Raw genomic sequence first — 24,984 nt, 5'->3', positions numbered from 1 at the left:
TTTTAGTACTCGCTCATCACTACTGTAAACCATAGAAGCGTCTCATGGCTGGAGTGCGACCACCTTCTGGCAGAGCGATATTCAGACACCTCTACAAGGCACCTTGTATCTATTGGGTCTGAGATGAAAGCATAGTCTCTCCTGTGAAGGCTCCTCGTGGTCGGGTGAGAGGAGCATGGCTAATGGAATGTACAGAAAGATGGTGCAAGGACATGGCTCTAATTGGTCTGTGATGAGCGGGCACTACCATGCTTGATGCTCAGAGCCAGCAGTTGGATGCTCGGATGGGCGTGTGTCCAGTACCTGAGCATAATGGAAGTACCCGAGCATTTTTCTGGAAGGTTTCTCCAAAAAATGCTTGAGCCCCCATTGACTTCCATTATACTCCAGTACTCAAGTTGCACCCATCCGAGCATCCAGCTGCTGGTTACAAGCACCCGAGCATGGTAGTGCCCGCTCATCACTATATATGACCGCCATATTTCTGAGCAGACTTTCACCATTCTAGGCACACAACGATGATACACCCATAATTAGGGCTGATATCAGATATTTCTGTGCCTTGACCCACAGAAGTAATAATGTCCCCTCATCACAGATACAGCCGTGGATGGGGTTGATATCAGATCATTATTTATATATATATATATATATATATATATATATATATATATATATATATATATATATATAATATGTGTATATATATATATATATATATACACACATATATATATATATTTGATACATATATATTATACAGTGTATATATGTATGTGTATATATAAATGTGTGTGTGTGTCTGTATATATGTATGTATATATTTACAATTATATATATATATATATATATATATATATATATATATATATATATATATATATATATATATATATATATATATATAATCATCAAATAATGTATACACACATCCTATTGTGAGGAGCCCAGAGTTGCTGCTCGTACATGATTAGGGTTTCGGGGGGCTGTGTTAGGGTTTTGGGTGGGGTTCAGTGTGGGCTAGGGTGGGTTTTGGGTGGGCTGGGGATTTGGGTGGGGTTCCGTCCGGAGGGCTGGGGATTTGGGTGGGCTAGGGTGGGGTTCCGTCCGGGGGGGGGGCTGGGGATTCGGGTGGGATTTTGGGTGGGCTAGAGTGGGGTTCCGTCCGGGGGGCTGGGGATTCGAGTGGGGTTTCGGGTGGGCTAGGGTGGGGTTCCGTCCGGAGGGCTGGGGATTCGGGTGGGCTAGGGTGGGGTTCCGTCCGGGGGGGGGGCTGGGGATTCGGGTGGGATTTTGGGTGGGCTAGGGTGGGGTTCCGTCCAGGGGGCTGGGGATTCGGGTGGGGTTTCGGGTGGGCTAGGGTTTTGGAGGGGGGCTGCTAGTCTTCTCTGATGTCTGCACTCAGTGACCTCACCATCTCATTATCATGTACAGACGTTTGTCCTGGATCTGATACAATTGACCCATTTATTATGGATGGTAAAGCCACATTGACATTACTTTTCTATGATGGTCTGGGTTTGATGACTTTTGCACAGTGCCCAGTGAAGGCCTTGTTCATAGCTTCCACCCCTTCCAGACCCTTTAGTGACGCAGGCTCCCCCCATCACTTCTGTTCCCTGGTACGGGTCTGCTCACCAGGGATGACCCCACCGGACTTCTCAAGTCTTCAGCACATTTGGGTTTGTGCCGCCCGTTCACTTTGTGTCACGCTGTTTGACCTACTTGGAGGGATGCGGTGTAATGAAGCGCATGGGATGAGATCAGGCCATTGCTGCGCGGCGGGAATGTCACGTCTACTTCTCTGTGATGTTCCTACTGAGAGGTAAATGGAGTAGAAAACGTTTCTAGAGACATGACACGTTCTCCTCGGAGGCTCCTACAAACGCTCAACAGGGAGCATTCCCCAATTTCCTGCTGGCGGCTGCCCAGGACGTGTATCCGGCAGGTGTAGAGGCCAGGCACAGGAATCCGTCTATGTCACCCGTACTGATTCCCCGGGTGACGCGTCCTCCATCTTTAGGAGCCTTCTTCTTCCGGTTGTATCCTCCATTATGGTTGTGTTTCTTGTCTTATTGTGGTGTCTTTGCTCTTTGCAGCTCACACTGACGGAGGAGCAGAGTGAACAAAGCAGAAACGGCTGCGAGTCTAAGGAGCTGGTCTTCCTGGTACAAGTTGCATGTCAGGTAAGGAGATGCTTTGCAGAGCGCCCCCTTCTGCTCTGTGTCCTCTCATTTAATATACAGTATTTTACACTAAAAATATTTTTTGATCCAATCCAAAACAACATGACCGGAAAAAAAGTGGCCATACTTGCCAATACTTGAAACCATCGCAATGTAGTGCAGGCTGCATCTGGCTCATGGTATCCATCACTGGGGCCTGTCTGCATGCGGCAGTATATCCATATAGTGACCCGGGAGGTATCCATCACTGGGGCCTGTCTGCATGCGGCAGTATATCCATATAGTGACCCGGGAGGTATCCATCACTGGGGCCTGTCTGCATGCGGCAGTATCTCCGTATAGTGACCCGGGAGGCATCCATCACTGGGGCCGGTCTGCATGCGGCAGTATATCAGTATAGTGACCCGGGAGGTATCCATCACTGGGGTCGGTCTGCATGCGGCAGTATATCCGTATAGTGACCCGGGAGGTATCCATCACTGGGGCCTGTCTGCATGCGGCAGTATATCATTATAGTGACCCGGAAGGTATCCATCACTGGGGCCGGTCTGCATGCGGCAGTATCTCCGTATAGTGACCCGGGAGGTATCCATCACTGGGGCCTGTCTGTATGCGGCAGTATATCATTATAGTGACCCGGAAGGTATCCATCACTGGGGCCGTTCTGCATGCGGCAGTATATCATTATAGTGACCCGGAAGGTATCCATCACTGGGGCCGGTCTGCATGCGGCAGTATCTCCGTATAGTGACCCGGGAGGTATCCATCACTGGGGCCTGTCTGCATGCGGCAGTATATCATTATAGTGACCCGGAAGGTATCCATCACTGGGGCCGGTCTGCATGCGGCAGTATAGCCATATAGTGACCCGGAAGGTATCCATCACTGGGGCCGGTCTGTATGCGGCAGTATATCCATATAGTAACCCAGTAGGTATCCATCACTGGGGCCGGTCTGCATGCGGCAGTATATCCGTATAGTGACCCGGGAGGTATCCATCACTGGGGCCGGTCTGCATGCGGCAGTATATCATTATAGTGACCCGGAAGGTATCCATCACTGGGGCCAGTCTGCATGCGGCAGTATCTCCGCATAGTGACCCGGGAGGTATCCATCACTGGGGCCAGTCTGCATGCGGCAGTATATAATTATAGTGACCCGGAAGGTATCCATCACTGGGGCCAGTCTGCATGCGGCAGTATAGCCATATAGTGACCCGGAAGGTATCCATCACTGGGGCCAGTCTGCATGCGGCAGTATATAATTATAGTGACCCGGAAGGTATCCATCACTGGGGCCAGTCTGCATGCGGCAGTATAGCCATATAGTGACCCGGAAGGTATCCATCACTGGGGCCAGTCTGCATGCGGCAGTATATAATTATAGTGACCCGGGAGGTATCCATCACTGGGGCCGGTCTGTATGCGGCAGTATATCCATATAGTGACCCGGGAGGTATCCATCACTGGGGCCTGTCTGCATGCTGCAGTATATCCGTATAGTGACCCGGGAGGTATCCATCACTGGGGCCTGTCTGCATGCTGCAGTATATCCGTATAGTGACCCGGGAGGTATCCATCACTGGGGCCTGTCTGCATGCTGCAGTATATCCGTATAGTGACCCGGGAGGTATCCATCACTGGGGCCTGTCTGCATGCTGCAGTATATCCGTATAGTGACCCGGGAGGTATCCATCACTGGGGCCGGTCTGCATGCTGCAGTATATCCGTATAGTGACCCGGGAGGTATCCATCACTGGGGCCTGTCTGCATGCTGCAGTATATCCGTATAGTGACCCGGGAGGTATCCATCACTGGGGCCTGTCTGCATGCTTCAGTATATCCGTATAGTGACCCGGGAGGTATCCATCACTGGGGCCGGTCTGCATGCGGCAGTATCTCCATATAGTGACCCGGGAGGTATCCATCACTGGGGCCAGTCTGCATGCGGCAGTATATCCTTATAGTGACCCGGGAGGTATCCATCACTGGGGCCGGTCTGTATGCGGCAGTATATCCATATAGTGACCCGGTAGGTATCCATCACTGGGGCCGGTCTGCATGCGGCAGTATAGCCATATAGTGACCCGGGAGGTATCCATCACTGGGGCCGGTCTGCATGCGGCAGTATATCCATATAGTGACCCGGTAGGTATCCATCACTGGGGCCGGTCTGTATGCGGCAGTATATCCATATAGTGACCCGGTAGGTATCCATCACTGGGGCCGGTCTGCATGCGGCAGTATATCCGTATAGTGACCCGGGAGGTATCCATCACTGGGGCCTGTCTGCATGCGGCAGTATATCATTATAGTGACCCGGAAGGTATCCATCACTGGGGCCAGTCTGCATGCGGCAGTATAGCCATATAGTGACCCGGAAGGTATCCATCACTGGGGCCGGTCTGTATGCGGCAGTATATCCATATAGTGACCCGGTAGGTATCCATCACTGGGGCCGGTCTGCATGCGGCAGTATAGCCATATAGTGACCCGGGAGGTATCCATCACTGGGGCCGGTCTGCATGCGGCAGTATATCATTATAGTGACCCGAGAGGTATCCATCACTGGGGCCAGTCTGCATGCGGCAGTATAGCCATATAGTGACCCGGGAGGTATCCATCACTGGGGCCGGTCTGCATGCGGTAGTATATCCGTATAGTGACCCGGGAGGTATCCATCACTGGGGCCAGTCTGCATGCGGCAGTATCTCCGTATAGTGACCCGGGAGGTATCCATCACTGGGGCCGGTCTGCATGCTGCAGTATATCCGTATAGTGACCCGAGAGGTATCCATCACTGGGGCCTGTCTGCATGCTGCAGTATATCCGTATAGTGACCCGGGAGGTATCCATCACTGGGGCCTGTCTGCATGCTGCGGTATATCCGTATAGTGACCCGGGAGGTATCCATCACTGGGGCCGGTCTGCATGCGGCAGTATCTCCGTATAGTGACCCGGGAGGTATCCATCACTGGGGCCGGTCTGCATGCGGCAGTATATCCGTATAGTGACCCGGGAGGTATCCATCACTGGGGCCAGTCTGCATGCGGCAGTATCTCCGTATAGTGACCCGGGAGGTATCCATCACTGGGGCCGGTCTGCATGCTGCAGTATATCCGTATAGTGACCCGGGAGGTATCCATCACTGGGGCCTGTCTGCATGCTGCAGTATATCCGTATAGTGACCCGGGAGGTATCCATCACTGGGGCCTGTCTGCATGCTGCAGTATATCCGTATAGTGACCCGGGAGGTATCCATCACTGGGGCCGGTCTGTATGCGGCAGTATCTCCGTATAGTGACCCGGGAGGTATCCATCACTGGGGCCGGTCTGCATGCGGCAGTATATCCGTATAGTGACCCGGGAGGTATCCATCACTGGGGCCAGTCTGAATGCGGCAGTATATCATTATAGTGACCCGGGAGGTAGCCATCACTGGGGTCGGTCTGAATGCGGCAGTATATCATTATAGTGACCCGGGAGGTATCCATTACTGGGGCCAGTCTGCATGCGGCAGTATATCATTATAGTGACCCGGGAGGTATCCATCACTGGGGCCAGTCTGAATGCGGCAGTATATCATTATAGTGACCCGGGAGGTATCCATCACTGGGGCCAGTCTGAATGTGGCAGTATATCCGTATAGTGACCCGGGAGGTATCCATCACTGGGGCCGGTCTGCATGCGGCAGTATATCCGTATAGTGACCCGGGAGGTATCCATCACTGGGGCCTGTCTGCATGCGACAGTATATCATTATAGTGACCCGGGAGGTATCCATCACTGGGGCCGGTCTGCATGCGGCAGTATATCATTATAGTGACCCGGAAGGTATCCATCACTGGGGCCAGTCTGCATGCGGCAGTATATCATTATAGTGACCCGGGAGGTATCCATCACTGGGGCCAGTCTGAATGCGGCAGTATATCATTATAGTGACCCGGGAGGTATCCATCACTGGGGCCAGTCTGAATGTGGCAGTATATCCGTATAGTGACCCGGGAGGTATCCATCACTGGGGCCGGTCTGCATGCGGCAGTATATCCGTATAGTGACCCGGGAGGTATCCATCACTGGGGCCTGTCTGCATGCGGCAGTATATCATTATAGTGACACGGGAGGTATCCATCACTGGGGCCGGTCTGCATGCGGCAGTATATCATTATAGTGACCCGGGAGGTATCCATCACTGGGGCCAGTCTGCATGCGGCAGTATATCATTATAGTGACCCGGGAGGTATCCATCACTGGGGCCGGTCTGTATGCGGCAGTATATCCGTATAGTGACCCGGGAGGTATCCATCACTGGGGCCTGTCTGCATGCGGCAGTATATCATTATAGTGACCCGGGAGGTATCCATCACTGGGGCCGGTCTGCATGCGGCAGTATATCATTATAGTGACCCGGGAGGTATCCATCACTGGGGCCGGTCTGCATGCGGCAGTATATCATTATAGTGACCCGGGAGGTATCCATCACTGGGGCCAATCTGAATGCGGCAGTATATCATTATAGTGACCAGGGAGGTATCCATCACTGGATCCAGTCTGAATGCGGCAGTATATCCGTATAGTGACCCGGGAGGTATCCATCACTGGGGCCGGTCTGCATGCGGCAGTATATCCGTATAGTGACCCGGGAGGTATCCATCACTGGGGCCAGTCTGCATGCGGCAGTATATCCGTATAGTGACCCGGGAGGTATCCATCACTGGGGCCTGTCTGCATGCGGCAGTATATCATTATAGTGACCCGGGAGGTATCCATCACTGGGGCCGGTCTGCATGCAGCAGTATATTATTATAGTGACCCGGGAGGTATCCATCACTGGGGCCTGTCTGAATGCGGCAGTATATCCGTATAGTGACCCGGGAGGTATCCATCACTGGGGCCAGTCTGAATGCGGCAGTATATCATTATAGTGACCCGGGAGGTATCCATCACTGGGGCCAGTCTGAATGCGGCAGTATATCCGTATAGTGACCCGGGAGGTATCCATCACTGGGGTCAGTCTGCATGCGGCAGTATATCATTATAGTGACCCGGGAGGTATCCATCACTGGGGCCGGTCTGCATGCGGCAGTATATCATTATAGTGACCCGGGAGGTATCCATAACTGGGGCCAGTCTGAATGCGGCAGTATATCATTATAGTGACCCGGGAGGTATCCATCACTGGGGCCAGTCTGCATGCGGCAGTATATCCGTATAGTGACCCGGGAGGTATCCATCACTGGGGTTGGTCTGCATGCGGCAGTATATCATTATAGTGACCCGGAAGGTATCCATCACTGGGGCCAGTCTGCATGCGGCAGTATATCCGTATAGTGACCCGGGAGGTATCCATCACTGGGGCCGGTCTGCATGCGGCAGTATATCCGTATAGTGACCCGGAAGGTATCCATCACTGGGGCCGGTCAGCATGCGGCAGTATATCCGTATAGTGACCCGGGAGGTATCCATCACTGGGGCCTGTCTGCATGCTGCAGTATATCCGTATAGTGACCCGGGAGGTATCCATCACTGGGGTCGGTCTGAATGCGGCAGTATATCCATATAGTGACTGGGAAGCCTGGCCTCTCTGTGATGTTTATTGGAAACAGCCAGGGCGCACCTAAGAAAGTAAATAAGAGGATTACCATAAAGCCCCCAATAGTTACCGTGTGCCCAGGGAAGCGGAGCTGCTGCACTCAGGATGGCGGGCGCAGGGTGACACCAGATCAACACCTCTCCGGTAATGCAGGAGCGCATGAGGTGACCGGCTGCAGATCACCTAACCTGGCTTCTCCAATCTCTTAATATCTTATTTGGCTTTTATCCAAACACTCGAATGTTTGAAAACCACAGCGCCCCTCGCTGCACACACCGACACCTCGCTGCACACACCGACACCTGCAACCGCCGTCTGCACGCAGCCAGCTCTTTACAGGGAGAAAATGATTGAACCTTGTAGAAATAGAAGAGGTAGTGCCATAAATGTGCCCATATGATGTGATTGTGTAACCCGCCCCCCAGACCAGTGTGCTGCTATACACCATCCTGCCCATATGATGTGATTGTGTGAACCACCCCCCAGACCAATGTGCTGCTATACACCGTCCTGCCCATATGATGTGATTGTGTAACCTGCCCCCCAGACCAGTGTGCTGCTATACACCGTCCTGCCCATATGATGTGATTGTGTAACCCGCCCCCCAGACCAATGTGCTGCTATACACCGTCCTGCCCATATGATGTGATTGTGTAACCCGCCCCCCAGACCAGTGTGCTGCTATACACCGTCCTGCCCATATGATGTGATTGTGTAACCTGCCCCCCAGACCAGTGTGCTGCTATACACCGTCCTGCCCATATGATGTGATTTTGTAACCCGCCCCCCAGACCAATGTGCTGCTATACACCGTCCTGCCCATATGATGTGATTGTGTAACCCGCCCCCCAGACCAATGTGCTGCTATACACCGTCCTGCCCATATGATGTGATTGTGTAACCGCCCCCCAGACCAGTGTGCTGCTATACACCGTCCTGCCCATATGATGTGATTGTGTAACCTGCCCCCCAGACCAATGTGCTGCTATACACCGTCCTGCCCATATGATGTGATTGTGTAACCGCCCCCCAGACCAATGTGCTGCTATACACCGTCCTGCCCATATGATGTGATTGTGTAACCTGCCCCCCAGACCAATGTGCTGCTATACACCGTCCTGCCCATATGATATGATTGTGTGAACCACCCCCCAGACCAATGTGCTGCTATACACCGTCCTGCCCATATGATGTGATTGTGTAACCCGCCCCCCAGACCAATGTGCTGCTATACACCGTCCTGCCCATATGATGTGATTGTGTAACCGCCCCCCAGACCAATGTGCTGCTATACACCGTCCTGCCCATATGATGTGATTGTGTAACCTGCCCCCCAGACCAATGTGCTGCTATACACCGTCCTGCCCATATGATGTGATTGTGTAACCTGCCCCCCAGACCAATGTGCTGCTATACACCGTCCTGCCCATATGATGTGATTGTGTAACCCGCCCCCCAGACCAATGTGCTGCTATACACCGTCCTGCCCATATGATGTGATTGTGTAACCTGCCCCCCAGACCAGTGTGCTGCTATACACCGTCCTGCCCATATGATGTGATTGTGTAACCGCCCCCCAGACCAGTGTGCTGCTATACACCGTCCTGCCCATATGATGTGATTGTGTAACCGCCCCCCAGACCAATGTGCTGCTATACACCGTCCTGCCCATATGATGTGATTGTGTAACCCGCCCCCCAGACCAGTGTGGTGCTATACACCGTCCTGCCCATATGATGTGATTGTGTAACCCGCCCCCCAGACCAGTGTGGTGCTATACACCGTCCTGCCCATATTGATGTGATTGTGTAACCCGCCCCCCAGACCAGTGTGCTGCTATACACCGTCCTGCCCATATGATGTGATTGTGTAACCCGCCCCCCCAGACCAATGTGCTGCTATACACCGTCCTGCCCATATGATGTGATTGTGTGAACCACCCCCCAGACCAGTGTGCTGCTATACACCGTCCTGCCCATATGATGTGATTGGTCTGGGGGGCGGGTTACACAATGTGCTGCTATACACCGTCCTGCCCATATGATGTGATTGTGTGAACCACCCCCCAGACCAATGTGCTGCTATACACCGTCCTGCCCATATGATGTGATTGTGTGAACCACCCCCCAGACCAGTGTGCTGCTATACACCGTCCTGCCCATATGATGTGATTGTGTAACCGCCCCCCAGACCAATGTGCTGCTATACATCGTCCTGCCCATATGATGTGATTGTGTAACCCGCCCCCCAGACCAGTGTGCTGCTATACACCGTCCTGCCCATATGATGTGATTGTGTAACCCGCCCCCCAGACCAGTGTGCTGCTATACACCGTCCTGCCCATATAATGTGATTGTGTAACCCGCCCCCCCAGACCAGTGTGCTGCTATACACCGTCCTGCCCATATGATGTGATTGTGTAACCCGCCCCCCAGACCAATGTGCTGCTATACACCGTCCTGCCCATATGATGTGATTGTGTAACCCGCCCCCCAGACCAGTGTGCTGCTATACACCGTCCTGCCCATATGATGTGATTGTGTGAACCCCACCCCCCAGACCAATGTGCTGCTATACACCGTCCTGCCCATATGATGTGATTGTGTAACCCGCCCCCAGACCAGTGTGCTGCTATACACCGTCCTGCCCATATGATGTGATTGTGTAACCCGCCCCCAGACCAATGTGCTGCTATACACCGTCCTGCCCATATGATGTGATTGTGTAACCGCCCCCCAGACCAATGTGCTGCTATACACCGTCCTGCCCATATGATGTGATTGTGTAACCCGCCCCCCAGACCAGTGTGCTGCTATACACCGTCCTGCCCATATGATGTGATTGTGTAACCCGCCCCCCAGACCAGTGTGCCGCTATACACCGTCCTGCCCATATGATGTGATTGTGTAACCCGCCCCCCAGACCAGTGTGCTGCTATACACCGTCCTGCCCATATGATGTGATTGTGTGAACCCCACCCCCCCCAGACCAATGTGCTGCTATACACCGTCCTGCCCATATGATGTGATTGTGTAACCCGCCCCCCAGACCAGTGTGCTGCTATACACCGTCCTGCCCATATGATGTGATTGTGTAACCCGCCCCCCAGACCAATGTGCTGCTATACACCGTCCTGCCCATATGATGTGATTGTGTAACCCGCCCCCCAGACCAGTGTGCTGCTATACACCGTCCTGCCCATATGATGTGATTGTGTAACCCGCCCCCCAGACCAATGTGCTGCTATACACCGTCCTGCCCATATGATGTGATTGTGTAACCCGCCCCCCAGACCAGTGTGCTGCTATACACCGTCCTGCCCATATAATGTGATTGTGTAACCCGCCCCCCAGACCAGTGTGCTGCTATACACCGTCCTGCCCATATGATGTGATTGTGTAACCCGCCCCCCAGACCAGTGTGCTGCTATACACCGTCCTGCCCATATGATGTGATTGTGTAACCGCCCCCCAGACCAATGTGCTGCTATACACCGTCCTGCCCATATGATGTGATTGTGTAACCCGCCCCCCAGACCAGTGTGCTGCTATACACCGTCCTGCCCATATGATGTGATTGTGTAACCGCCCCCCAGACCAGTGTGCTGCTATACACCGTCCTGCCCATATGATGTGATTGTGTAACCCGCCCCCCAGACCAGTGTGCTGCTATACACCGTCCTGCCCATATGATGTGATTGTGTAACCCGCCCCCCAGACCAATGTGCTGCTATACACCGTCCTGCCCATATGATGTGATTGTGTAACCCGCCCCCCAGACCAGTGTGCTGCTATACACCGTCCTGCCCATATGATGTGATTGTGTAACCCGCCCCCCAGACCAGTGTGCTGCTATACACCGTCCTGCCCATATGATGTGATTGTGTGAACCACCCCCCAGACCAATGTGCTGCTATACACCGTCCTGCCCATATGATGTGATTGTGTAACCCGCCCCCCAGACCAGTGTGCTGCTATACACCGTCCTGCCCATATGATGTGATTGTGTAACCCGCCCCCCAGACCAATGTGCTGCTATACACCGTCCTGCCCATATGATGTGATTGTGTAACCCGCCCCCCAGACCAGTGTGCTGCTATACACCGTCCTGCCCATATGATGTGATTGCTTGATATCGTCACCATTCTGAATACTTGGTGACACTGCGGCATGTCACCCTCATGTCAGGCTTCTGAGGTGTAGGCAATGGCCACCGTGTTATATCCACCAGCAGCCTGTATGTGTATGTAATACATATACGTTGCTTAGCATAAGTGAGTACACCCTACTGAGTAACATATTATATACAGTGCTGAAGATAAGTGAGTATACCCTCTCCTGAGTCTCCGACCCCATGCTTGACCCCCAACCCAGTGCTTGGCCCCTGGCACCTCAGCAGAGGTGGAGCGTGGATGTCTTCCCACTGGTCCCCCGCCCCGTACACCTCAGCAGAGTTGTAGAACGGACGTCTTCCCGCTGAAACCCGGCTCCCATGCCTTGGCCCCTGGCCCCGTGCACCTCAGCAGAGTTGTAGAGCGGATGTTTCCCGTTGATCCCTGGCCCCCGCCCCCATGCTTTGACCGACTGTCTCAGTGTGGACATCTTCCCGGCAGTCTCCAGGCCTGGCCCCCGGGCCCCATGCTTTGCCCGTCGGCCTCAGCGTTGACATCTTCCCGGCAGTCTCCAGGTCTGGCCCCCGGCCCCCATGCTTTGCCCGTCGGCCTCAGCGTGGACATCTTCCCGGCAGTCTCCAGGCCTGGCCCCCGGCCCCCATGCTTTACCCGTCGGCCTCAGCGCGGACATCTTCCCGGCAGTCTCCAGGCCTGGCCCCCATGCTTTACCCGTCGGCCTCAGCGTGGACATCTTCCCGGCAGTCTCCAGGCCTGGCCCCCGGCCCCCATGCTTTGCCCGTCGGCCTCAGCGTGGACATCTTCCCGGCAGTCTCCAGGTCTGGCCCCCGGCCCCCATGCTTTGCCCGTCGGCCTCAGCGTTGACATCTTCCCGGCAGTCTCCAGGCCTGGCCCCCGGGCCCCATGCTTTGCCCGTCGGCCTCAGCGTTGACATCTTCCCGGCAGTCTCCAGGCCTGGCCCCCGGGCCCCATGCTTTGTCCGTTGGCCTCAGTGTGGACATCTTTCCGGCAGTCTCCAGGTCTGGCCCCCGGGCCCCATGCTTTGTCCGTCGGCCTCAGTGTGGACATCTTCCCGGCAGTCTCCAGCGTGGACATCTTCCCGGCAGTCTCCAGGTCTGGACCCCGGCCCCCATGCTTTGTCCGTCGGCCTAAGCGTGGACATCTTCCCGGCAGTCTCCAGGTCTGGCCCCCGGCCCCCATGCTTTGTCCTTCGGCCTCAGCGTGGACATCTTCCCGGCAGTCTCCAGCGTGGACATCTTCCCGGCAGTCTCCAGGCCTGGCCCCCATGCTTTGCCCGTCGGCCTCAGCGCGGACATCTTCCCGGCAGTCTCCAGGCCTGGCCCCCGGGCCCCATGCTTTGCCCGTCGGCCTCAGCGCGGACATCTTCCCGGCAGTCTCCAGGCGTGGCGCTCGATGCCGGCAAGGCTCCTGGTAGTTGTGCTGAGTGCTGCAGATATTTCTGACAGTTTTCCTATTAATTCTGCTCTTCCACCTGCGGAGACTGCAGCCGCGCTCTGAGAATGATAATGAGAGTGATGACTTGTAGTTTGGGGGTGCGGAGGCTGCTGCCCCCGCTCTGCATCCTCCCCTCCTAGCCAGGCACCACAGGTCTCAGAAGGCATTGTTGTTATTTCTCACCCAGGGCCGCAGCTGGATAGTAAAACGAAGTTATGAAGATTTCCGGGTGCTGGACAAACACCTTCATCTGTGCATATATGACCGCCGCTTCTCTCAGCTGTCAGAGCTGCCCCGGGCCGACGCCGTGAAGGACTGTCCAGAGGTAAGGGGCGTCCGCAGGGGGGGCCCTATGGGGAGGTGTAATAACGGCCACTGACCTGTATAGTCTGAGGACACAAGGATGAGAGCAGTAGTAGTGCGGTGACGTGTGCGGCGGCCTCACCTGCAGAGCGCGTTCATGCAGCAGATCCTGGCTTTATATTTAGCTCCTTTCGTGGTCAGTGATACGAGGTGCGTCTATTGCTGCAGGTGCAGTGAGTAAACACCGCGCACACAAAGAAAACATGGCTGCATTTCCCTGACAGAATGCCAGCCCTGCGGAGCGGAGCCGCTCACGTCACAGCTACATACAGCAGCGATGACCGCCTGTATCTGGGGATAGGGGGGAGGCGGATGAGGTCTTATCCCGCTGCTATGTCATGTCCTCTCCTTTCAGCTGGTCACGCAGATGCTGATGGCTTACCTGTCACGCCTGTCAGCCATCGCCGGCAATAAGATCAACTGTGGGCCTGCCCTGACGTGGATGGAGGTAAGAAATGTGACACCCGGCGCCCGATCTGTGCAGAACGCCAATTACTCAGCGACCGCTTCTCTCCAATAGATCGATAATAAAGGGAACCACTTACTGGTGCATGAAGAGTCGTCCATCAATGTCCCGGCCATCGCCGCCGCGCACGTCATCAAACGCTACAACGCACAGGCTGCCGATGAGCTGTCCTTCGAGGTAATGATAAGTCGGGGCGCAGAGTCTGCACAGCTCATCACCACCAGTGCGCTCATAACACCTCCATTTCTCCAAAGGTCGGAGATATTGTCTCAGTTATTGATATGCCGCCAAAAGAGCTGACCACGTGGTGGAGGGGAAAGCATGGCTTCCAGGTAATGACGCGTCCCCCGCTCCAGCTACAATGCTCATCAATACATACTGTGTATAATATATATATATATCTCCTGTATTATACTCCAGAGCTGCACTCACTATTCTGCTGGTGCAGTCACTGTGTACATACATTACATTACTGATCCTGAGTTACCTCCTGTATTATACTCCAGAGCTGCACTCACTATTCTGCTGGTGCAGTCACTGTGTACATACATTACATTACTGATCCTGAGTTACCTCCTGTATTATACTCCAGAGCTGCACTCACTATTCTGCTGGTGCAGTCACTGTGTACATACATTACATTACTGATCCTGAGTTACCGCCTGTATTATACTCCAGAGCTGCACTCACTATTCTGCTGGTGCAGTCACTGTGTACATACATTACATTACTGATCCTGAGTTACCGCCTGTATTATACTCCAGAGCTGCACTCACTATTCTGCTGGTGCAGTCACTGTGTACATACATTACATTACTGATCCTGAGTTACCGCCTGTATTATACTCCAGAGCTGCACTCACTATTCTGCTGGTGCAGTCACTGTGTACATACATTACTGATCCTAAGTTACCTACTGTATTATACTCCAGAACTGCACTCACTATTCTGCTGGTGCAGTCACTGTGTACATACATTACTGATCCTGAGTTACCTCCTGTATTATACTCCAGAGCTGCACTCACTATTCTGCTGGTGCAGTCACTGTGTACATACATTACTGATCCTGAGTTACCTCCTGTATTATACTCCAGAGCTGCACTCACTATTCTGCTGGTGCAGTCACTGTGTACATACATTACATTACTGATCCTGAGTTACCGCCTGTATTATACTCCAGAGCTGCACTCACTATTCTGCTGGTGCAGTCACTGTGTACATACATTACATTACTGATCCTGAGTTACCGCCTGTATTATACTCCAGAGCTGCACTCACTATTCTGCTGGTGCAGTCACTGTGTACATACATTACATTACTGATCCTGAGTTACCGCCTGTATTATACTCCAGAGCTGCACTCACTATTCTGCTGGTGCAGTCACTGTGTACATACATTACATTACTGATCCTAAGTTACCTACTGTATTATACTCCAGAACTGCACTCACTATTCTGCTGGTGCAGTCACTGTTTACATACATTACATTACTGATCCTGAGTTACCGCCTGTATTATACTCCAGAGCTGCACTCACTATTCTGCTGGTGCAGTCACTGTGTACATACATTACATTACTGATCCTAAGTTACCTACTGTATTATACTCCAGAACTGCACTCACTATTCTGCTGGTGCAGTCACTGTGTACATACTGTGAGGTAGCGTGGTCGGCTGCGCAGCAGAAGACACGGGATCCAGGCATTAAGGTTCACAGCACACGGTTTAATCCAAAACAAAAGTCCACAACAATATACATGTGCCCCCTCAGCAGAGAACTCAGGGAGTTGTGTTCACTCCCTCACACCCGGCACACCTGCTCTCGTTCCTGTTTCCATTTAACCCTTCCTTCAGCCTGTAGGGAAACAGCATTAACCCTGGAGTGGATTTACTTTCTATCATGGAGGGAGCACAGCCGGGGCGAGACATACCGGCCGTCATAGATAACCCCGTTCACAGTCTCACATACCCCCCCCCCTCAGTTCAATCGTGCGGGGTTGAACTCTCGCCATCAAACACGGGCCGCGGGACAAGGCATCGGCGTTGCCCTGCAACCCACCGGCCCTATGTTCAACCGTAAACCGGAAGTTCTGCAGAGAAAGGAACCACCGGGTAACCCGGGCATTCCGTTCCTTGGCGGACCTCATCCAGACCAGTGGAGAGTGATCCGTCACCAAGCGAAACTGCCGTCCCAGCAGGTAATAGCGTAGGGACTCCAAGGCCCACTTGATCGCCAGGCACTCCTTCTCCACTACGCTATAATTCCGCTCGGGAGGGGTGAGCTTCCTACTTAAGAAGGTGACGGGGTGTTCCTCCCCCTGAACCACCTGAGACAGCACTGCCCCCAGGCCGACCTCTGAGGCGTCAGTCTGTACTATGAACTCCTTCCGGAAATCAGGGTGTACAAGAACGGGCTGTCCGCACAGGACCCCCTTCAGGGCCCGGAAGGAGTCCTCGGCCTGCGGAGTCCAGCGCACCATGACGGACTTCTTGCCTTTGAGAAGGTCCGTCAAGGGGGCTGATAGTCCCGCAAAATCCTTTACAAACCTCCTGTAGTACCCCACGATACCCAGGAAGGCCCTAACCTGCTTCGTGGTCAGGGGTCTAGGCCACTTCTGGATCGCCTCAACCTTGTTAATTTGGGGCTTAATCACTCCTTGGCCTATCACGTAGCCCAAGTAGCGGGCTTCCGTGAGTCCCAACGCACATTTCTTGGGATTGGCTGTCAATCCGGCTGTTCGAAGCGCGTCCACCACCGCTTGTACCTGTTCCAAGTGGGTCTGCCAATCGGAGCTGTAAATAATGATGTCATCAAGGTACGCTGATGCATACGCCTGGTGGGTTTCCAGCACTAAGTCCATCAACCTCTGGAACGTGGCCGGAGCGCCATGTAACCCAAAAGGCAAGACAACATAGTGGAAGAGACCCTCCGGCGTAACAAAAGCGGTTTTCTCCTTGGCGGACTCAGTCAGTGGCACCTGCCAGTACCCCTTGGTCAGGTCGAGCGTGGTAAAATATCGCGCCTGTCCCAGCCTATCAATCAGCTCATCCACCCGGGGCATGGGGTAGAGATCGAACTTGGATATTTCGTTCAATCTCCTAAAGTCATTGCAGAACCTTAAGGAGCCATCGGGTTTTGGTATTAGGACAATCGGACTAGCCCATTCACTCCGGGATTTTTCGATGACCCCCAGGCGTAGCATTGTCTTCACTTCCTCTGATATGGCTTGTCGTCGAGCCTCCGGTACCCGGTATGACTTCAGGCGTACCTTCAGGTGGGGCTCGGTGACAATATCATGTCGTATCAGACTGGTCCTACCGGGCAGCTCGGAGAATACATCGGGGTTCTGCTGAACCAACCGTCTGGCCTCTCGCCTCTGAGTCTTGGTGAGGGCTTCTCCAATCCTTACTTCCGGTTCATCCTCTCCGGAGGTCGCTAGAGCCGGAGGTGAACGACCCGAAGAGGAGGGAGATGGGGAAAAAACAGCCATCAGGCTTTCCCGTTCCTGCCAAGGTTTTAATAGGTTGACATGGTATATTTGTTCAGGTTTCCGCCTACCGGGCTGCAATACTTTATAGTTAACCACCCCGACTCTTTCCTTTATCTCGTAGGGGCCTTGCCACTGAGCCAGGAATTTACTCTCCGCCGTGGGGATTAATACCAACACCCGATCCCCGGGTTTAAAGGTCCGCACGGTGGCTTGTCTATTGTAGCGGCCGCTTTGCGCGGCCTGAGCCTCCTGTAAATGCTCCTTCACAATTGGCATGACTGCGCTTATGCGGTTCTGCATTCCTAAAATGTGTTCAATCACACTTTTATGGGGGGTGGGCTCCTGCTCCCAGGTTTCTTTTGCCAGGTCCAACAATCCCCGGGGATGTCGCCCGTATAACAATTCAAAAGGCGAAAACCCCGTGGATGCCTGTGGCACCTCTCGTATGGCAAACATCAAATAGGGAAGCATCATATCCCAGTCTTTCCCGTCTTTGGAGATCACCCTTTTGAGCATGGTTTTCAGGGTTTTATTGAAACGCTCGACTAAACCGTCCGTTTGAGGATGATACACAGACGTACGCAACTGCTTGATCTGGAGTAGCCGGCATAGCTCTTTGGTCACTTTAGACATGAATGGGGTCCCCTGATCCGTAAGGATCTCCTTGGGCAACCCCACCCGGCAGAACACAGCAAACAACTCCCGAGCTATAAGCTTTGCTGCAGTATGTCTGAGAGGTATCGCCTCGGGATACCGGGTGGCATAGTCAACGATCACTAGGATGTGTTGGTGCCCTCGAGCGGACTTTACGAGGGGTCCCACCAGATCCATCCCTATCCGTTCAAAAGGGACTTCTATAATGGGTAACGGTACCAACGGACTGCGAAAATGGGTCAGGGGTGCGGTAAGCTGACACTCCGGGCAGGTTTCGCAGAACCGTTTTACCTCCCCAAAGACCCCGGGCCAATAGAACCTTTGCAATATTCGCTCCTGCGTTTTCTTGACCCCCAGGTGGCCACTCATCAGGTGTTTATGAGCCAAGTCGAGGACCCGCCGGCGATGCGGCTGGGGCACCACCAACTGTTCTACCCCTACGCCCCGTATTTCATCTACCCGGTAGAGTAAATCCTGCTTAAGAGCGAAATGGGGGTACCTTACCTGGGCACCGGGCAGCTGTGCCACCCCGTCAATTACTGTCACCCGACTCCGGGCATGTATTAATGTAGGGTCCTGGAGTTGGGCTGTCCCAAACGTATCCGGGGACGCCTCCAACTCCGGGATGGGTTCGACCGTCTCAGCCTCTCCTGCCAATACCTCTAGGGGCGACCTATCGGGTTCACACTCTGTCCCTATCATGGGGACCCCTACGGCAGGTGTTCCGGATTCAGGATTGTAGGGTTCAGGTCCCGGACTGACCAATATCTGAGGAGACTTAGGGGGTCCCTTCCATAAAGTCCAAAAATAGGGCAGATCCCTTCCTAGGATCACGTCATAGGGAAGAGTGTTAAGAAGTCCCACCTCATGTTGCACCTGACCGCAAGGTGCTGTGATGGTGACTATCCCCGTGGGATAGTCTCGGCGGTCCCCATGTATGCAAACCACCCCCACGGTACGTCCTGTGGCCTTTACTTTAGCCCTCAAGGTGGATCGCACAAGGGTCACTAAGCTTCCGGAATCCAACAATCCTGTAACCGGACATCCATTCACCTGTATTTGGCACAAGTGGGGCTCAGTCTCTGGGGAGACCAGGTCAGCGGTACACACCACCTGAGCATACATTGAACCCCGCCGGGTAACCCCACAATCCATGGGCTCCGTGGTGAGTGGACACTGGGCTTCCATATGTCCCACCCGCTGGCACCGCCAACATCTAATGGGGACGGAAACCCCCTTGACGGGTTGTCGTTTAGGGTACAGAACCTTCCGGACCTCAGGAATGGTGGGCGTGGCCTCAGACGGGACGGTAGGGGACTCCTGCACCGTTGTCAGCGGTGGGTCCTTGGCCCTAGGCTTGGAGGGGCCGGACCGACGAGCGGTACGCAAAGTCTCAGTGTCCCGTATCAAGTCCTGCGTAGCCACATGCCGCTCTACCAGGGACACTAATTGGTCCAGGGTACTCGGGTCACCCTGTCCTACCCACCGTTGAACGGTGACGGGTAAAGTGCGCACAAAACGATCCACTACTACCCTTTCCACCATTTGCGCCGGGCTCAGAGTGTCAGGCTGCAATCACTTTTTTACAAGATGCAACAAGTCATAGGCCTGGGAGCGTACGGGTTTGGCTTCCTCATAGAACCACTGATTTACCCGCTGAGCCCGTACATAGGTATTCACCCCCAACCGAGCCAGTATTTCGGCTTTCAGGGTCACATAGTCAATGGCGTCCTCGGTACAGAGGTCCAGGTACGCTTTTTGGGGTTCCCCCGTCAAATAGGGCGACAATACCTCAGCCCACTGGGGGGTCGGCAGCTTTTCCCGCTCGGCCACCCGCTCAAACACCGCCAGGAACGCTTCCACATCATCCCCCGGGGTCATCTTTTGCAACGCTTGTCTCACCGCTTTCCGGACGCTGCCGTCGTCACCCAGTCCCGGGGTTGTTGCTGCCGGTCCGGCACGGATCGACTTGGCCAGGAGAACCATCTGTTCTTGGTGCCTTTTTTCCTGTGCTTGTAAGGACTGCTGCTGACGTTCCAACGCCCGGAGCAGGTGTGCATTGGTCTGTTGCTGCTGTGCATTAGCCTCTTGCTGCTGTGCATTAGCCTCTTGTTGCCGTGCATTAGCCTCTTGCAGCTGTGCATTAGTCTGTTGCTGCTGCCTTAGTATGTCCTCCATGGCGTCGCCGGGTTTGGGCTGTAGTATAGCCGCTCGAATCCAGGACATGTGCTACTGGGTCACCAAGGATGGATGCTACACCTCACCGGGCTGGCATGCCCGCCGATTCTCCACTATATGTGAGGTAGCACGGTCGGCTGCGCAGCAGAAGACACGGGATCCAGGCATTAAGGTTCACAGCACACGGTTTAATCCAAAACAAAAGTCCACAACAATATACATGTGCCTCTCCAGCAGAAAGCTCAGGAAGTTCTGTTCACTCCCCCACACCCGGCACACCTGCCCTTGTTCCTGATTCTATTTAACCCTTCCTTCAGCCTGTAGGGAAACAGCATTAACCCTGGAGTGGATTTACTTTCTATCATGGAGTGAGCACAACCGGGGCGAGACATACCGGCCGTCATAGATAACCCCGGTCACAGTCTCACAATACATTACATTACTGATCCTGAGTTACCTCCTGTATTATACTCCAGAGCTGCACTCACTATTCTGCTGGTGCAGTCACTGTGTACATACATTACATTACTGATCCTGAGCTACCTCCTGTATTATACTCCAGAGCTGCACTCCCTATTCTGCTGGTGCAGTCACTGTGTACATACATTACATTACTGATCCTGAGCTACCTCCTGTATTATACTCCAGAGCTGCACTCACTATTCTGCTGGTGCAATCACTGTGTACATACATTACATTACTGATCCTGAGTTACATCCTGTATTATACCCCAGAGCTGCACTCCCTATTCTGCTGGTGCAGTCACTGTGTACATACATTACATTACTGATCCTGAGCTACCTCCTGTATTATACTCCAGAGCTGCACTCACTATTCTGCTGGTGCAATCACTGTGTACATACATTACGTTACTGATCCTGAGTTACCTCCTGTATTATACTCCAGAGCTGCACTCACTATTCTGCTGGTGCAGTCACTGTGTACATACATTACTGATCCTGAGTTACCTCCTGTATTATACTCCAGAGCTGCACTCACTATTCTGCTAGTTCTTATTTGAGGTGGTCTGCATGCTTGTTTTCAGACACCCATGCTGGGAGATGCATGGTCCCAGGTGTCCGTTGTTTGTGACCTCACCTGACCTGACGCTTTCTTCCACAGGTCGGCTTTTTCCCTAGTGAATGTGTGGAATTGATTAATGATAAGGTTCCTCAGTCAATGACCAACTCTGTCCCCAAACCAGGTGAGTGTCGGCTGTGCGGCGCGGGTTGTGTGGATGATACGTGTGTGCTCCTCTCCTGTAGTGTCCGCTGTGAGGCGCAGGTTGTGTGGATGATACGTGTGTGCTCCTCTCCTGTAGTGTCGGCTGTGAGGCGCAGGTTGTGTGGATGATCCGTGTGTGCTCCTCTCCTGTAGTGTCGGCTGTGAGGCGCGGGTTGTGTGGATGATACGTGTGTGCTCCTCTCCTGTAGTGTCGGCTGTGAGGCGCGGGTTGTGTGGATGATACGTGTGTGCTCCTCTCCTGTAGTGTCCGCTGTGCGGTGCGGGTTGTGTGGATGATACGTGTGTGCTCCTCTCCTGTAGTGTCCGCTGTGAAGCGCGGGTTGTGTGGATGATACGTGTGTGCTCCTCTCCTGTAGTGTCGGCTGTGCGGCGCGGGTTGTGTGGATGATCCGTGTGTGCTCCTCTCCTGTAGTGTCCGCTGTGCGGCGCGGGTTGTGTGGACAATACGTGTGTGCTCCTCTCCTGTAGTGTCCGCTGTGCGGCGCGGGTTGTGTGGATGATACGTGTGTGCTCCTCTCCTGTAGTGTCGGCTGTGCGGCGCGGGTTGTGTGGATGATACGTGTGTGCTCCTCTCCTGTAGTGTCGGCTGTGAGGCGCGGGTTGTGTGGATGATACGTGTGTGCTCCTCTCCTGTAGTGTCCGCTGTGCGGCGCGGGTTGTGTGGATGATACGTGTGTGCTCCTCTCCTGTAGTGTCCGCTGTGAGGCGCGGGTTGTGTGGATGATCCGTGTGTGCTCCTCTCCTGTAGTGTCCGCTGTGCGGCGCGGGTTGTGTGGATGATACGTCTGTGCTCCTCTCCTGTAGTGTCCGCTGTGAGGCGCGGGTTGTGTGGATGATACGTGTGTGCTCCTCTCCTGTAGTGTCGGCTGTGCGGCGCGGGTTGTGTGGATGATACGTGTGTGCTCCTCTCCTGTAGTGTCCGCTGTGAGGCGCGGGTTGTGTGGATGATACGTCTGTGCTCCTCTCCTGTAGTGTCCGCTGTGCGGCGCGGGTTGTGTGGATGATACGTGTGTGCTCCTCTCCTGTAGTGTCGGCTGTGCGGCGCGGGTTGTGTGGATGATACGTGTGTGCTCCTCTCCTGTAGTGTCGGCTGTGAGGCGCGGGTTGTGTGGATGATACGTGTGTGCTCCTCTCCTGTAGCGTCCGTCACTGTCCTGTCTTCAGCCAGTCGGTGCCAAGATGTAGCAGAGCTGCCACCGCACGTCATGTTTGTTTGTGGTGTAGTGTGATGTGTTCTTACAAATCCGTCCTAACAGATGACAATCCTCCTCTTGCGGTGTGTGGCGTCCCGCCCGGGTGTCGGTAGGACCCCATTAGATGTGGAGTCCGGGAGCCATCATAGAGCAGCTCCCCCTTCTGGCTAGTAACAGTGCAGTCCATGGTGTGGTGATTGGGGGGGGACAGATGTGGGGCTCGGATCTTTGTAGAGATGCCGGGAATGTCGTACAGCCGTGGTCTATGACAGAGGGACACGTGAGGGGTCAGCGGCGTTTGTGTTCTCTCAGATCCCCGCTTTCTGTCGCGCTGCCGCGTGGCGTGAAGATCACAACGTGGCCTTGTCGCATGTAACGATTGTCACTGTTCTATGCAGTTTGCAGTCATAATCCGCGGAGTCAGTCACGTGAGGCTTGATTGTGGCCTGTACGGAGGCGCAGACACGCTCCGTGGCCCCATCCTGCAGCTCACACACCCCGGCTTTTGGTTGAGTTCTCCCACGTCGCAGTTTTGCGAAGGTTTTTTTATTTGTTTTCCATTTTTACAAAAGAGATACATAAAGTAAAAAGTGCGGAACCTGTGAAAAGTGCAGAACCGGGCAGATGTGGTGCCCGAATACCGAGAGCTCGGGGGTCCCATCCACTGACCGCAGATCACGCTCCATTCACAAACCACATTTTAGGTAGGGATACTTAGATTTACTTTTTGCAGAAAATGTTTTGTACATGTGAATGTATGAGATCCCGGGACCACCGAGCCAGAGATGTGTGCACAAGCCCCTGCCCTGTATGAGATCCCGGGACCACCGAGCCAGAGATGTGTGCACAAGCCCCTGCCCTGTATGAGATCCCGGGACCACCGAGCCAGAGATGTGTGCACAAGCCCCTGCCCTGTATGAGATCCCGGGACCACCGAGCCAGAGATGTGTGCACAAGCCCCTGCCCAGTGTGAGATCCCGGGACCACCGAGCCAGAGATGTGTGCACAAGCCCCTGCCCTGTATGAGATCCCGGGACCACCGAGCCAGAGATGTGTGCACAAGCCCCTGCCCTGTATGAGATCCCGGGACCACCGAGCCAGAGATGTGTGCACAAGCCCCTGCCCTGTATGAGATCCCGGGACCACCGAGCCAGAGATGTGTGCACAAGCCCCTGCCCTGTATGAGATCCCGGGACCACCGAGCCAGAGATATGTGCACAAGCCCCTGCCCTGTATGAGATCCCGGGACCACCGAGCCAGAGATGTGTGCACAAGCCCCTGCCCTGTATGAGATCCCGGGACCACCGAGCCAGAGATGTGTGCACAAGCCCCTGCCCTGTATGAGATCCCGGGACCACCGAGCAAGAGATATGTGCACAAGCCCCTGCCCTGTATGAGATCCCGGGACCACCGAGCCAGAGATGTGTGCACAAGCCCCTGCCCTGTATGAGATCCCGGGACCACCGAGCCAGAGATGTGTGCACAAGCCCCTGCCCTGTATGAGATCCCGGGACCACCGAGCCAGAGATGTGTGCACAAGCCCCTGCCCTGTATGAGATCCCGGGACCACCGAGCCAGAGATGTGTGCACAAGCCCCTGCCCTGTATGAGATCCCGGGACCACTGAGCCAGAGATGTGTGCACAAGCCCCTGCCCTGTATGAGATCCTGGGACCTGTGATGCAGGTGTGATACTAACATTACACAGCAGGGGAATCCCGGGCACTGTGTGAGACCCCGGGGCACTGTGTGAGCCCCCGGGGCACTGTGTGAGCCCCCGGGGCACTGTGTGAGCCCCCGGGGCACTGTGTGAGCCCCCGGGGCACTGTGTGAGCCCCCGGGGCACTGTGTGAGCCCCCGGGGCACTGTGTGAGCCCCCGGGGCACTGTGTGAGCCCCCGGGGCACTGTGTGAGACCCCGTGGCACTGTGTGAGTCCCCGGGGCACTGTGTGAGACCCCGTGGGGCACTGTGTGAGACCCCGTGGGGCACTGTGTGAGACCCCGTGGGGCACTGTGTGAGACCCCGTGGCACTGTGT

The 24,984-nt window shown here is 54.3% G+C and overlaps 1 protein-coding gene across 7 annotated transcripts in view; it reads left to right on the top strand.

Moving 5' to 3' along the window:
- ARHGAP32 (Rho GTPase activating protein 32) overlaps positions 1-24,984 on the top strand; it is a 300,910-nt gene that overhangs the window by 211,344 nt on the left and 64,582 nt on the right. For all 7 annotated transcript variants that reach the window (XM_075327856.1, XM_075327861.1, XM_075327859.1 and 4 more), the window contains 6 exons: positions 2,100-2,186; positions 13,550-13,687; positions 14,081-14,173; positions 14,246-14,368; positions 14,446-14,523; positions 21,634-21,715. In XM_075327856.1, coding sequence (XP_075183971.1) covers positions 2,100-2,186; positions 13,550-13,687; positions 14,081-14,173; positions 14,246-14,368; positions 14,446-14,523; positions 21,634-21,715 — 601 coding nt within the window. The remainder of the gene's footprint in view (positions 1-2,099; positions 2,187-13,549; positions 13,688-14,080; positions 14,174-14,245; positions 14,369-14,445; positions 14,524-21,633; positions 21,716-24,984) is intronic.

The sequence above is a fragment of the Anomaloglossus baeobatrachus genome, chromosome 11 (genome assembly GCF_048569485.1).
Source record: "Anomaloglossus baeobatrachus isolate aAnoBae1 chromosome 11, aAnoBae1.hap1, whole genome shotgun sequence".
Taxonomy (NCBI): domain Eukaryota; kingdom Metazoa; phylum Chordata; class Amphibia; order Anura; family Aromobatidae; genus Anomaloglossus; species Anomaloglossus baeobatrachus.
Note: the sequence above shows the minus strand (reverse complement) of the source record. Positions and strands in the feature narration are given on the sequence as shown.